Consider the following 15,092-nt stretch of genomic DNA (forward strand, 5'->3'; position numbering starts at 1 on the left):
TAAGCATTACCAACACACTGCTGTGACTCTGCCAGCCTTGCCAACGCAGCTATGGTTTATTTCCCTAGTGTTAAGCAAAAGAGCAGACTTGTTTCAAAGGCTTCTTTATTTGTAGATCTGCCTCTATTTGTAGATCTCCTTTATTTGTAGATCTGCCTGTCTTACTGATGCACATACGTACTGGCTCTTGGCCTGCACATGAATTCTCTCTGTGCACCCGCCTGAACAAAAATGAAAAAATCTCAAAAAATATCTCAAAAAAAGAGTAGTTGTGTTATTTTTCTAAGTGCATTCAACACAGGATATTAAATACAATACTGTTTTTGACCTTGTAAAGCATGAAAGAATGAGCTATAGCTCTTATGGGGCAAAAGAGTATCTGGAGGATCAGACTAGTCCACACCCGAAAATTTTCTCCGATTTTCCCAGTCAGCCTAAGGAAAGACACCAGGCACTTCCTTTTTCTGCATAGAATTAATGGTTCTGAAAAATAACTGACATCTGTGAAGCCCTGGCATGGGAGAACGATGACTTTACAGCAAATGTTTTTCCTGTGCTAGGAGGAATCTGGCCTCTGCCTGTGGCCTGTGAGTTCCCTTCTCCTGACAAGGGACTGCAGAGCAGCAGGAGCTGTCTTGGGGTGGCCACAGACCCCAGACCAGCCTGCACTCTGCTGCAAACATCTGTTAAGATTCCCTGGAGTATCTCTACCCCAAGGGCAGAATTTATTCCTCAGCTGGAGATATAAAAGAGCCAACCTCTTTCCTTGTACATTGTATCACATCTAACACATTCCTACCCACGAAACAACACCCACATTGTTTGGGAAGAAAATAAACTGAGAGGCATCTTCAGACTTTCGAAGAAAACGTATTGTAGCTACTTTTGTCTCAGTCTGTCTCTGGGAAATTCTGGAGGCTCAAAAGATTCACCATGTGTCCTCTCCCAGCCTGGAAGTGAAGTGATGCTGCAGGGAATTATTTCTTGTATAAGATTCACACCATGTGGCTGCAGTTTAAAAAGCTCCCATTTTTCTCTCAGTCTCAAATGAGGCTTTAGCTTTATGACTTACACAATACCCAGCCTCTTCGGGTTCAAAAGCGTGTTCTAAGTCCTATATTGCAGTGGAGAATAGATGAAATACTGCTCTTTGTGTGAGCAGCCAGTTATTTGACGTGTTGAAGTTGGGACAAAACCCTTTGAAATATTTGGAAAGTGTGTGACATTTTTGAGACTGAGCTGAGGGCAGCTCGAGCAGACTTGGGCTCAGGGTCAAAAACCATTCACTGAGACTGTGGTGGAGAGGGCAGAGCCTGGCTATCAACAGTAGTAAGTGTTCAAAAATCATGAGATTATCTGTATTTTGAAATAATCCAATATGTAAATTAGCTGCGAGAGGGAAATGGAGACAGTTGTTTGGCAATGGCTAATTTAGAATCTATTTAGAACCCTAAACGATGCTGCAAAGGGGCTGCGACTTTAGCATTGCTCTTTCAAGACCTTGGATTTTGCATTACTTTTATGTAAAAGTTTTGTCTAGTGTGAAAAGTTACTGCTTCTCTGAAAAAAAAAGAGCTTTCATTTCTCATTAGCAACTAAACCAGTTAAAACCCACTAACTGCATAGCTTATAAAAGCTGGAATTAACACTCTAGATCTTTTAGGTTTGGATGCAGAAGGGCTGCTCTGCAAAGGGGGCTGCGAGCCCCGGGTCGGAGCAAAGCTGATGCAGCAGCTGGGTCAAGCCCATCTAGGTGAGCTCTGAACAGTCCTCTATCCTTGGCTATCGACAGGGCCTCCGCTGCCGCTCAGGGCAAGTTATTGATCCTCGAACCAACGGGAACAGCGCGAGGTCTCCGACCACGCAGCCTGCCACGGCGGCGCTTCCCGGCACCGGGGACAAGGCCCGGGCTGGCGTGGTGGGGTCCGGTGAGGAGACCTCCTGGGAGGGGGTCGCAGGCCCCACCCCCGCCCCCCGGGCAGCGCTGCCCCCGCGCCCGCCGCCGACCCGGGGCTGCCCTTGCAGGCGGCCGCTGGAGGCTGGGCCGGGGGCCCCGCGCTGCCCCGACCCAGCCGGCGGGCAGAGCACCGGCCCGGCCCCCGACGCTGAGCGAGCCGCCGCCGCCGCCGCGCCGAGGAGCGGTCGGGCCCCCGCGGCGCGGGAGCAGGGGAGCGGCGGAGCGGAGCAGCGGAGCAGGGGAGCGGCGGAGCGGAGCGGAGGGGCAGCGCGGAGGGGCGCGGGGCGCGAGGGAGCCCGGCCGGGGCCGCCGGTGCTGAGGACGGGCGCTGCCGGAGCCGGGCGAGAGCGGGACGGCGCGGAGCCGGGTGAGTGCCGGCGGCCGGAGCGCTGCCGACGGGGCGGGCTCCCGCCGCCGCATGGCCCGGCCGGGCGCGGGGGCGCCCGCGGAGCCCCGGCTGAAGTTGGTTCCCGGGGACGGAGCGCCGGGCGCTTCGCTACTGTGGCCCCGGGAGAAGCGCCAGGACCCGCCGGCGGGGGAGGGGGAACGGGGGCGAGGGGCAGGAGCTCGAGGCCGGGGCCTGCGGCGGCATCGCCCCGGCTCGGCGAGCGCCGGTGGGTGGGGCGGGCACAGCTCCCTCGGCGGCGTTGCCCTGCGGAGCCCTGGCCAGCGGAGAGCGGGGAACCCCGCGGCACCGGACACGGGCGTTTGTCACAGAATCAGAGGATGGTTCGGGTGGAGGGGACCTTTAGAGGTCACCTAGTCCCTCCCCCGTGACACGAGGGGCATCTTCAACCAGATCAGGTTGGTCAGAGCTCCTTCAAACCTGACCTTGAATGTTTCCAGCCACAACCTCTCTGGGCAGCTTGTAATGACCCTTTATGCCGTGTATCTGAGAGGGAGGCTTTGCTCTCACAGGCGATTTAGAGCTTTAAATACGTATTGCAGGTCTCTCTCTCCAAGTACAGGATGATATTGGGTAAATGAAGTGACCATTTTAAAAGGGTAATTTTATGTGGATTGACCTGGGGAAAGCTTTGGGTTACTGTGGCTCTGAGATATGTCTTCTTAGGGTTATTCCGTCATTATCCCACACCATCCTGGTTTGTATTCCATGACTGACCCAGCTAACCTGGCTTCTTCCTCACTCCTGCTTCAGGTATGATGGTGACCAAATGTCACCTCCGATGAGGTGCTAGCGCAAAGCTGGGAGTTGCCGCTGTAATGTTGTACTTCTGGAGTCCTCACCTATCCATATGTATGTACCTGCTTGGATGCAAGCCAGGCTTTCCAGGACAGAACACACTGTTTTCTCACATGGAGCCAGTGGACCACCTGTCACTTGTTGCAGCAGTGATGAATGTGAACCACTTTTGGGATGAGCTTTGGTCCCGCAGCAAAGAGCAGGACGTAGCCAAGAACAAGGACTGCATTGCCCTGCAGTCATGAGATGATCCTGATTTTTCCAGGATACTGCAGGAAGCAATGCTTGAGACTTGAACACAGACTTCAATGAGAATAATGCTTCCCCAGACAGACAGTCCCTTTCCTAGCAGTGAGCCTGATGTAAACCCCCAAGGAAGAAACTCCCTTTGCAAAACTAAGTGGACAGCTGACTTCAGAGAGGTGGGACTACTTTGCCAGTAATTGTAACTTCATAGGAACTGTTATGTAGATTATTCCAGAAAGCCATGGCTGGGATGTGTGGGGTTTCTCAAGACAAATTTGCTTTTATTTTTCATGTTCTCCCTAAAGTCAGGGCAGCATCATAACAAAGGATTTAGGCTGTACATCACACATGCTTCTCAAATAGTAAAGTTAACAAATATCAAACAAATAGTCAATCTGTTGTTTTTCATGTTGCTTGTAACATTTTCTGGTTTTCCCATTTACCCCCACATCCAGATAATCTCAGAGTAGCATCCTCACCAGTCATCATTCATTCATTTTCTTCTAATGTATCACACTTCTGAAGGGCTGGTAATTGAGCACGTGTAATGCAAGCATGTGTGAGTAAATGGCAGAGAATAAGGAAATTAAAAAAAAAATCAAACCCACTGCTGGTTTGCAGCTTCCTTAGAAATCTGGGAAATGTATTTCTTACATTGAAACATGTCAAAATGCAGGAAGATGTGAGGGGCCTGGCTACTTTCAGCATCTAACACAAAGTAAGAATGATGGCAGTGCACTATCTTCACCTAAATGCAGAACAAAACCCATTGGCATCACTCTGTTCTGGCATGTACACAGCAAGGTGATGCAGTTGTCTTTCAGCTGTTTGCCTGGCTAGAGCTGTCCTACATACAGGAACCAGCCTGATATGAAAAGTTAGAATAAAAATTGACTGGTTTTTCCTCTGTCTTTGGAGTAAAGATTCCTTTCTGCCCTTTGGCGAGGCACTCAGAGATGCATGTAAAGAGAGATATCCCTCAGTGTGCACAAAAGCCATGATCCATCCTCTGTGATCCCCAGAGGCACAGTGCAGGACTCAGCTAAGATGTTCCTTCCTGCCCACTCCCAGCCTGCCCATTCCTGACCCTATATGAGCACAGAGATATTGTGCAGAGGGCAGTTGAGATATTTTCCCATCTCTGAGCTCATTGAAATTGGAGTGATGAGGAGAGTTTATTCTAAACCAGGGAAAAAAATAACCAGCATCGTGGCCATAAACACTGTGGTCAGAGCAATAACTATCAGCTTCTTTGCCAAGGCTGGAGAACTCCTAACAGGTCATATGGGGGAATGCTACATCATAGTGCCTTACAAACATTCATGAACCAAAGGAACAAGCATTGTGTATCAGAGAAGCCTGTGTCTGCATCTTAGAAAGTGAACCAGAAGGCAGAGGAGTATACTAAAGCTCAGAGTGCAGCAAGAGAGGAGGGTAGAGCATTGGTAGGGAGCAACACTCAGGAAGTCAGTGGCATGTGGAAAATGCTCGTGGGGCTGATGCCCTAGTGTGTCAAGAGATCATTCTGGTGCAGTCTTCCTACCTGGCACAATTATGGGGAGTTCCTTCCTCCTGTTCATGCTCTGAAATGGTGGAGGCTGGGGGCTCTGTTTCCCCAAGATCAGTCATGTTGCTGCTTGTCCCAGATCCCACCTTGCAGGCACTTGGACACAGCTGGCATTACAATCTCACACCCCACTGTATTTCTTGGTACTTAAAATTCCACTGATTTCATGACACCGAATAATAATGGAAGATGAAATGCGAGAAAGAAATAATTAACTGGAGATTTTGCATTGTGTGCGTTTGCACTGTGTGTGTTTGTTTATGGCTGAGGGAGTACGCGGAGCTAAGTGCTCCAAACTGTGCTACCTTCAAAGAACTTATGGTAACATACTGTAGAGTCTGTTTTTGCAATGTAGTATTTGCCAACATTATTGCTCCTAAATCTCAGCCTGTCTCTTTTATAAGTAATATTTAGTTATAACAGCATTTGTAACTTGGTAGTTAGCAATGGGTTAATTGCTAATACATGTTGGCTGTGTATAAATAAAGGTAAGAAAGGAAAAAACCAATACTTTCTTGAAAGCCGAGCAAAATAGAAGGTGGGGAGAAGGCAGCAAAAGTGTTAAACTTTGCCAATATTTGCGTGACAATTACTATAGTTGCTTATTTAAAATGAGAAATGTTTTCTCTACAGTTTCTCACATAGAGTGCTGTCCTCTGTGTCAAAGAAAGAAAATGCCTGATTTCCTTGGAAATAGTCACAATAACCGTATCATTAGAGATTTAGCTCTGCTGCATGAGCCGTGCCGGAGTGAACACTCGCGGTGTCAGTTCACTTCTTTAGAAACATGAACTCTTCTGTGCCAGCTCCCCTCACAGGCAGTGAAGAGAGATGCTCAGCCCTAAAGGGCCCAGCTGCTGCTGGGGCTGACCAGAAATTCAGGTGCAAACAGAATTTACAGACTGTACCTCTCACCTTTTCAGTGCACTATGGCATTGCCTGGTTTTCTGCCAGAAGCTGCATCTGGATGTGATTATGATCTCTGGATAGGTAGATTCCTGGAGCTAATTCTAAATGTGTTTCATGATGTTTGAAAAGGGCAAGTCTCCAAGTTGGACACCACAGCTACCCTATTCTCCATGCTTGAGTCAGTTGTCCCAAATCTACAAGAACTTATTCAAAACTTGCTCCCTTTTTTGAGTTCTGCTCTGAAATATGCCTTTAGAGGGGTGCCTCCTGGCTGGAGTGCCACCTCCTGTCCCAAGGGGTGCCTCCTAGCCACCTGCTGTTAGCTCACACTGGGAGCAGCTTCACTGCTGGCCATGCTTTCAGCATGACAGAATAGACCTGGTCTATTTAGGTAAGAAAGCAGATTCTACGTGTAAAAAGTGAGAATCAGTTACAAAATGGTTTTTCAGTAGTTTGCTGAACTTTAACTCTGTTCTCAGCTGTCCCTTTGCAGTTCCCCAGCTTTAAGGAAAGAGAATGAATCTCCTAATTCCTCTAACTTTGGTGTGAACCTAAAGGAAATGTGCAACATATTAAGGAACATTTTATCTTGTTCTTCATTTTTTTACTGTTCTATTTAGTGAAAGAGTAAATTTCTGTATTTTCATTTCAACATACCTATTTTGTACACACTATTTACCCCCTTCCAGCCCAGTTCAGAGTGCACCAAAGCCGCCTCCTTGCAGCTCAGCATCCTCAGAAAGTGTATCAGCTGCCCCATGAAATTGCAGTCTGTGGGAGTTACCCCACTCTCCACTAATGGCTGTACTCCAGAAAGGACAGAAATGTGTCAGGACTTTGTTTACCCTTGGGATTGAGCATCTCTGGCAATCTGAGCAGTCTCTGCAGCTCCATGCCTGGATCCTACACGATGGCACGCGGTCCTATGGAGCTCCTGGTGCCACCCAGCCTCCTCCTGCCTGCCGGTGTTCCTGCCTTGGCACACCTGGAACTCAGTTTTTCCTCCTAGGGACCCTACCCTGCCACCTTGCCCTTGCTCTGTGAGTTTAACTGCAGAGCTGGGACGCAAAGCACCTTTTCTTAAGAAGTACCTAGTTTTAAGTGAGGACCCTGAACAGTGAAGCAGTCCCAATGCTATCACCAACAGCTAAAGTGTGTTTTCTTTTCACATTGCACATGATCTTGCTTCACCTTCCAGTCCTTGAGCTGAGCTTTCTGCTAAGTTAAATAGCACTGCAGTGTCTGAAATTGTCTCTCCATTTAAATGCTCTTTCCTTCTTTCTGATTAATGAAAAAGAATCTCTCCAGGTTACCAAGACATTATTACACATCTCCTTACCTCCTGGACTTTCACAGGAACTACTGAGTGTGTGGACACAGGGATCAAAAGGTCCCTTCCCATGCAACCTTCAGTACTGTTGGAGGTATATAAATGAGAGCCACAGTCAACCCAGATCAAATTTGGGATGCAGGAGGGAGGCAGCTGCAGAGGGCAGTCCTGGTTTCTGTGGCCTTGCAGTCAGGACGTGGTGTTCTGTCCCTACTGGTTACAGAAGAGGCTCTGGTGACTGGGCTGCTTGCTGTGGTTTTATCATCACGTTTCTTCACCCCAGGGTCACTCTGTGCCTTGGTTTCTCGTCATTCTCACTGCACAGCTCTGTACTTGCCCCATCCTCCCCCAAATGCCACACCTGCATGCTACTCAGTGCAGTAGTGTGGACAATCCACAGGGACAGTAGTGTGGATAAACTACTGGGGACACTAGCATGGATAAACCAAGGACAGGTGTACCCTCCTTTACTCTATGCTGTTCCTGGCTGCTCTTGCAAGCATCTTGCCTCACCTGCAAGCATCTAAGACAATGCTGGTTTGCTCCAGCTAGGCATTGTACATCACACGTGCTGTGCTGTGAAAACCTCACTCTGGTTGGCTGTGACATCAATTTATTTCAGAAGCTTTGAAGTGAAAAAAATACCCACAGTCCATGGCCAAGAGCACCAGGTGAAGCCCAAGAAAAGATGAACCAAAGACAGCGCTGATGCAGCCAAGGCATCTGAGAGGATTCCCATCCTGTGAAGTGTGGGTGACAAACCTGCTATGCCCTGCCTGGCAGGGCCAGAGGGTGGCGCGGGCTGATCCACACTGTGCACACAACTGCCTTCAGGCAGCAGGAGCACTGACCCAGGCTGCGAGTTGCACACACTGGAGGCAATAATGCTATCTTATCTAGGGGTGATAACATCACCAGTATTAAGGAAACTTCCCTGTCTGACCTTCCAGGAGCCCCTCTGGCTCTCACTCTCGCACCACCTGAGCTGGGACAGAAGTCCCTTCGCAGCTGCTCCCCCCACACTCATACAGTCAGACCTGGTTTTCTCACCAGCTCCGCCCCACGTTTCCCATTGCTGAGTCTCAGACTTCTAAAAGTAATTTGATCATGGTGCAATACCAAAATAACAGCTTGAGCTGGTGCCTCTGAGGAGGGACCCAGAACAAAGGAACCCCTGGGCTTTTATCCCCTCAGAGTCCAAGCACAGGAAAGTCTGGGGGTTGTCGGCTCCTGTTGTGTCTCTGAGTGTCATGTCCCCTGGCTGGGGCACAGCTCCCGGGGCCCTTTGTTGTCCAAAGGGTCGACTGTTCATGGCCTCTTGCCTCGGGCTCAGCCTGCTGTCCCACAGAGCTCAACCTGCAGCTCTGCTGCAGCTGCACCCTGAGCTACTGGCACTGAATGTTTTCCTCAACAACCAGGTTCTGCCCAGTGCTCCTCATGCTCCAGAGACCACATGCGCTCTGCCCAGGCAGCACGTCCAGTCACTACTCCTGGGCTCTGGGGTTTCAGGATGTGTGTGCCTGTGCATTTGTGTTCTGCTTTTATTAATAGGCAGTTATGTGCACGGCCTTATACTTGACTTAATTTAATGACTGCTCAACATCTAGTGTTATTTTTTCAGTGTCTGTAGTTTATGCAAATGTTTTTCTTTTTCTTTTTTTATGGGAAAATCATTTACCTCTGTTCAGCATTTTTTTTTGTTGAGTAAAAGGTAACAATTGAAATGCTAAATTACTGGGAGTATGTTCATTTTATCTAGATGGTAACTTTTTCTGAGTACGGGATAAATACCTGACTTGGAGCATTTTTGTAAAAAATTTATTCTGAGACATCACTTAATTAATTCAGTAACTCAGTAATGTTAACGCATTATTTGGTTTCAGTAAGACTTTCTCCCAGTGTAGAAGTGTCCTGTTTACTGGCATGTTGAAGATTAATAATTCCTTTGAACTCTAGACTAGTTCATTTCACTGAAAATGCCACGTTTCACATCAACTTATTTTTTCCCATGGTGATTGAGAGCTGTTGGAAGCAGTAGGACTACTAATAAGCTTGTTCATGTACAGGTGGGTGGGTGAGGTGCACTTCACTTTAGTTCATGTTGCTGGAATTATTCTAAGTCTGATAATCACATTATATGTGAAAGGCTCGATATCACTTTTCTCAATAACTGAAATCAAGATTGGCCTTGGCTTTAGTTTTTAAGAAATACAGTCATTGTCTTTAATATTGCTAATCAGTCTGTCTAGTGGTTTTGGTTTAGCTTTTCTTCTGCGTGGGATGTGCAGTCAACCCAGTGTTCAGGTAAGAGGTTTCTTAGACTCTATAAGTGAGAGCTCTGAAGTGAGCCATTACTGTGTCAAAGAGTTAAAGGGATGGTAAAGCTATGGAAAAAAAATACATCCAGAGAAGATAAAGGAAATTTCTCACAGAGAAACTAGATTAACTTCAGCATCCCTGTTCACTAAAGAGAAACTGGGGGATATTTACAAGTGGACTCTTTATTTCTGGCCAAAGGGAACAACAACATAACTTCACTGTGAGACAGTGCTCAGCTAGAGAGTTCAGTGCAACTCAAGATCCAAAGTGCAATGGTATCAGTGGGAGGGTCAGCCTCTACTTCAACTCCCTTTGCACCTGCAAGACAACCGCTGTGGTGTCACTTCCCAAAGAGATCTGGACAACTGCTGAGCCATAACCCAACATCTGTACATATAGCCAGTTGGCAGAAATTACAATAAACAATAGTATTACTGTACACATAGTAAATATGGTGTTTTGGAGAACAGTCAAAGTTCAGGCTTTAGTAAAGGTAAGTTATGTCTCACCAATCTGTTGAAGTAATTAAGAAAAGCAGATGAGTATATGGAGTGAGTGAAGTCCAACCCATACAATTACTTAGACTCTCAAGAGACTTTGAGTGATCTGGAAAGTACATGAATAGTGGGGTGATGACATATGATGATGAAACAAAGGTCTTCAGAGTAATAAAGACAAGGACTGACTGTGCAGAGTTGCAAAGAACCTTAGTTAAAAAGTGGGAGAAGGAATATAGTGCTCATAGATGTAAAAAGTGAGCTGCCAGGGAAAAAAAGCTGATATACCACTCAAGGTATTTGGAATTATATTAATTGGGACTGCTCTGTGGAAATGTCAGATCAGTGCTATGCAATGATTCAAAAAGCAAAGTAAATTTCAGGAATCATGAGGAAAGAAACTGAGAACAGGAAACACCATTATGCTGCAATATCAATCTGTGGTGTATCCACATCTTCAACAAGTGTTTGTGGTTCTGGTCTCTGTCTCCAAAAGAACATATTGGTGTTGGCAAAGTGTCAGAAAAAGGCAACAAGGTTGAGCTGAATGTATGGGTCATTGTCAGGGTTTGATGGACTTCGGTCACTATAAGCATTTTTATGTTAAAAAATTCTTGTAAATTGCACCTTTGTTCAGTGTCACAAAAATGGTTATTAGGAAGGGATCTTCCCCTTCCTGGAGAAAAAAAAAATCAAGAAAGTAATAGTCTAGTATGAAATACGAGACTCATGTCCCCTAATTGGAAAAGTACACCTCAAAAGAAAAAGCATCTCTAAAAATCAATTTAACTTACAGAAGGTGGTTGTTTATAAAAAAAAATCAAACACACCAAACCAAAAAGTGTTTCTTATGTTAGGATTTAGGAGCTTAAGAGAGGCTGTTTGACATCAAAGTGCTAATGTTTCATGTAGAATATATGCTGCTCTTGCTCCACAGATTCCCAATCAAGTGACTGTCCATTCTCTGTTGGATGCATGAATCTGTACCAGTGATGACTGAGAGAGGCATTTCTCCTCGATGACTGGGCGAGGGCTGGCCTGATGATTATTTCCTTGGAGAAGTTCAGTGTCTCTCTTTGCAGCCCTCCTCGCACACTGCAAAGCTGTTCGTGACCCACATTCAGGATGTCTTTCAAGAAGGGTTGGGCTGGCATGATGTAAGTAACATTCTGGTACTCATGGTTGGAAGTGAGTGAAAGGCCTGAGGGAAATCTATCTTAGGATGTTTTCTTCAGGTTTGTGAAGACTTCACGTTACACTAAGTGAATCCAAGGAAAAGTATGGAAAGCCTGTAGATTGCATACTGTGCTATAATGTGTGCCAACACATTGAGTTCTGGTACCTTACATCTGACTTCAGCATTCGAAGACTAAATGTTGAGAGAAAACCTGAATGGTCTGGAGAAATAAATGAAACCAAAGATCTATACTTTTCAAAAAGAAGTCTTGATTCACATATCTGGCAGAAATTGTGTTTACAGAAGAAATCCAGACGGTATTGTTTTATATCTTAGGTACTCTACTAATAAAGTGTCCCTTGTAAATACCAAAAACATGACAGCCAGCTATTAGAGAGAAAGGGGAAATACTGTTGAGGGCAGCTTTATCCCAAGCAAAGGGGCATTAACTACATGCCCAGATGTTTCTTTTCTGTCTCTCATCCTTCAGTATTGATTTATGCAGCTTTGCAGATGGTTAGTTCAGAAAAAAAGACAAAGAATGATTCAGTCATCTTCAAGATGAAAATGAAACCCACCTAAGTTCTTGTCACTTAATAGTACTGCTTGCATTGTTGTACACCAGATTGCTATCTGGATGATAATGTTAACATTTTGCTTTAACAATGATGTCATTGATGTGATGTGATGGAAGATCTTGTTTTGGAGAGTACCTCATCTACTGTGTCAGCTGAAGTTTTCAACAAGTTAATATTTCTTCCATGTTGGACTGAAGTATGAAAAGTTCTATTTCATCAAAAAAAGTGAGCATCTTTCTTCATTGTCCTAGAAAGATTACACTGGAAGGTGAAACCAGAGCAGAGGATGACTCAGTACAACCATTCAGCAGAGTTCTCTCTCCAGAGCTCAGCAAATAAGTCATTAAATTTCACTGAAACACCACTGGCTTGGGATGAAAGGACACTCTTAGGGCTGAAGATTTCACTGTCAATCCTTCTGTCTGTTATAACTTTGGCAACAATCCTTGCAAACGTTTTTGTTATTATTACAATTTTTCTGACTAGAAAGCTCCACACACCTGCAAATTACCTCATTGGCTCCTTGGCAGTGACTGATCTTTTAGTGTCTGTCCTTGTAATGCCCATCAGTATTGCTTACACTGTCACCCATACATGGGCCTTTGGCCAAGTGCTGTGTGATATCTGGTTGTCATCAGACATCACATGCTGCACAGCCTCCATCCTGCACCTCTGTGTTATTGCCCTGGACAGATACTGGGCTATCACAGACGCTTTGGAATACACCAAACGCCGGACTGCTGGCCGAGCAGCCCTCATGATTGCAGTGGTCTGGATGATATCTATTAGTATTTCTGTGCCACCATTTTTCTGGAGGCAAGTGAAAGCTCATGAAGAAATTGCAAAGTGTACTGTGAACACAGATCAAATTACCTACACAATCTATTCCACTTGTGGAGCTTTCTACATCCCAACTGTGCTCCTCCTGATATTATATGGTAGAATTTATGTAGCAGCTCGATCCAGAATTCTGAAGCCACCCTCATTATGTGGGAAACGTTTTACTACTGCACACCTGATCGCCGGCTCTGCGGGGTCTTCTCTCTGCTCCATTAATGCTAGCCTCCATGAAGGGCATTCCCTTTCAGGTGGATCCCCAATATTTATCAATCATGTTAAAATAAAAGTTGCAGATAGTGTCCTGGAAAGGAAAAGAATTTCTGCTGCAAGAGAAAGGAAAGCCACCAAAACTTTAGGCATTATTTTGGGAGCTTTCATTTTCTGCTGGCTGCCTTTTTTTGTCATGTCCCTAGTCCTACCCATTTGCCAAGATGCCTGTTGGTTTCATCCCATCCTACTGGACTTTTTTACCTGGCTGGGTTACCTAAATTCATTGATCAATCCAGTCATTTATACAGCTTTTAATGAAGAATTTAAACAGGCTTTCCAAAAACTAATACTTTTCAAAAAGCGTTCATCTTGAGACTCTCCTCTTGTGTTACTGACCCTTGTGCAATCTCATAGCCTACCTGAAACTTTCCATGCTTTTATTCCTAAGGAACAGAGTGGTAATTGCCAACTCTGCTGCAACCCTGTTCTGTGCATGTAACTGGGGACTTCTCGCCAATTTGATACTTTCTGTCTGGAATTCTGCATTCCATAACAGAACTTGTCTGTGGTCTCTGCAGTGATCGTGTGTGTATATAAGATCAACAACACGTGAAATAAGCTTTGTAATGAGGGAAGGTGTGCAAACCAGGGAGCTGGGCTTGTGTGAGGAGGTGACACATTATCCAATTCTACCATGCTTTGTAACCTGGTGAGAGGAAATTGTGTATGTGTTTGAAGGATGTCAGTATTTCTGCTGTATATTATTAATCATTTATGTAGGCTGAGAAAGTTTCTGGAGAGCAGGATCTGATATCTATATTTTCTATAGCCTGTATCATATCCACGTGAAGCTGATAAGACCTGTAACTTTTTCAGAAGTTGTGTGACACAGCCTGGGTATAATGAGCAGCAGGGTAGAGAGGCATGTAAGTTATATGAATATTTCACAACTGTTGCATTTGAAGCTATGTTTTTGGTGAACTGCAGAAAGAAGACAATTTATTGGAAGCAATTTTTACACATTTTATCATGAATAGAATAGCCAGTGCAGAAATACTGCAAAATAAATAGCATGAAAATTATTGCGAAGTACCTTGATCTTATATTTTTATTTCATTTTTTTTGCATGCACAAGCCGAAACAGGAGAATATGATTAGTGCCAGTGTGGAATGACTGGAACCTCAGAAAACAGCCAGGAGCTTCACTCCTTGGTGACAAGAAATGGGAATTTAAGAGAGGAGAGAATGAAGTGACACACTAAGGAAAATTTTCTTAGCAATTAAGGTTGTTGGGTTGGATGGGCCATCACTGTCTCTGGAAGTCTTTAAATACTGGTCAAACAAACATCTGTCAGGAATCATACTGTCAGAACCCTCTGCTGGGGCTGCAGAGGGTGGAGCAAATCCCCTCTAATCTGCACTTCTCTGCTTTTGGGATTATTTCCCTCCTTTGGCAGGTGGAAAGCTGGCACATGGAGGTCTTGGTTGAACTCTTGGACAGGACAGCACACCAAGTGGTGCAGCCCAAATTTCATTCAACTTTTTAGTCTCTGGGTATTTTACAGCAGAAGTGTCCATACTGTGTTATGAGAGGCACCCACTGCTTTGAAAGTTATCCTGTATTCCTTCTGACAGCCCTTCAATCTCTTGGCCTGCCCCAATTCATCTCCACTATCAACTGCTGTGGCCATTCCAATGCACTCCACCACAGCCCAGGCCCACCACAGCTTTCAGCCTCTCCTTTGCATTTGAGGCACAGCCTCACAGCTTCTCCCTGTTGCCGGTGCCTCTGCTGAGGACTGGACCATAAAGTGATGGCCTGGGACCACCTGTATGCTGCAGAGTCAAGCAGAGCAGTTGTCTGGTCACAGAACTGTACTCTTCTCTCTCACGTTATCCACCAAGGGCACTTAAGGCTGCCCTGTTTGGGACACAACTCTCCTCCCCTCCCAGAAGTGTGCTGATTTAGCTCCATCCAGCTCAAGATTTTGATGGTGCTGCTACCTGGCCATGTCCACACAGTCTGCTCAGAGATGCTACCGTTAAGGGACAAGCTGGTATGGCACTACCAGTCCAGTCTTGCTCTGGAGGTAGCTGAGGTATGGAAGCATCACAAGAGGTTGATATAACCACTTCTGCTAGAAAAATGGGATATATAGTTTCATATTGGGCCTGCAACAGGGGACCTGTGTGACTACATGAATTCAGAGATACAACTGCAGAATCTTACAGGGTCTTGTCACTCAAAGAACCATTTG

General features: G+C 45.7%; 1 protein-coding gene across 4 annotated transcripts; it reads left to right on the plus strand.

Annotated features, from left to right (window-relative positions):
- The first annotated feature begins 1,034 nt into the window (after nt 1–1,034).
- Nucleotides 1,035–13,916, plus strand: HTR1D (5-hydroxytryptamine receptor 1D). Of its 4 annotated transcripts, XM_017830564.1 has the most exons (3): nt 2,261–2,324; nt 10,967–11,186; nt 11,265–13,916. In XM_017830564.1, exon 3 carries the CDS (start codon nt 12,071–12,073, stop codon nt 13,205–13,207), a length of 1,137 nt encoding a protein of 378 aa, XP_017686053.1. In that variant the 5' UTR covers nt 2,261–2,324; nt 10,967–11,186; nt 11,265–12,070; the 3' UTR covers nt 13,208–13,916. The 4 variants fall into 4 exon arrangements, 3 of the variants coding, with proteins under 3 accessions (XP_017686054.1, XP_017686053.1, XP_017686052.1); XM_017830565.1 differs by lacking the exon at nt 2,261–2,324 and adding an exon at nt 1,035–1,329 and having other exon boundaries at nt 10,967–13,916; XR_001877336.1 differs by lacking the exons at nt 10,967–11,186; nt 11,265–13,916 and adding an exon at nt 3,117–5,184 and having other exon boundaries at nt 2,248–2,324.
- The last annotated feature ends 1,176 nt before the right edge of the window (nt 13,917–15,092 follow it).

This window comes from Lepidothrix coronata, unplaced genomic scaffold, assembly GCF_001604755.1.
Source record: "Lepidothrix coronata isolate B3197 unplaced genomic scaffold, Lepidothrix_coronata-1.0 Scaffold180, whole genome shotgun sequence".
Classification (NCBI taxonomy): Eukaryota; Metazoa; Chordata; class Aves; order Passeriformes; family Pipridae; genus Lepidothrix; species Lepidothrix coronata.

Excerpts from the sequence above, each read along its gene's own strand:
- HTR1D (XM_017830565.1), top strand. The coding sequence starts at position 12,071 with ATGACTCAGTACAACCATTCAGCAGAGTTCTCTCTCCAGAGCTCAGCA.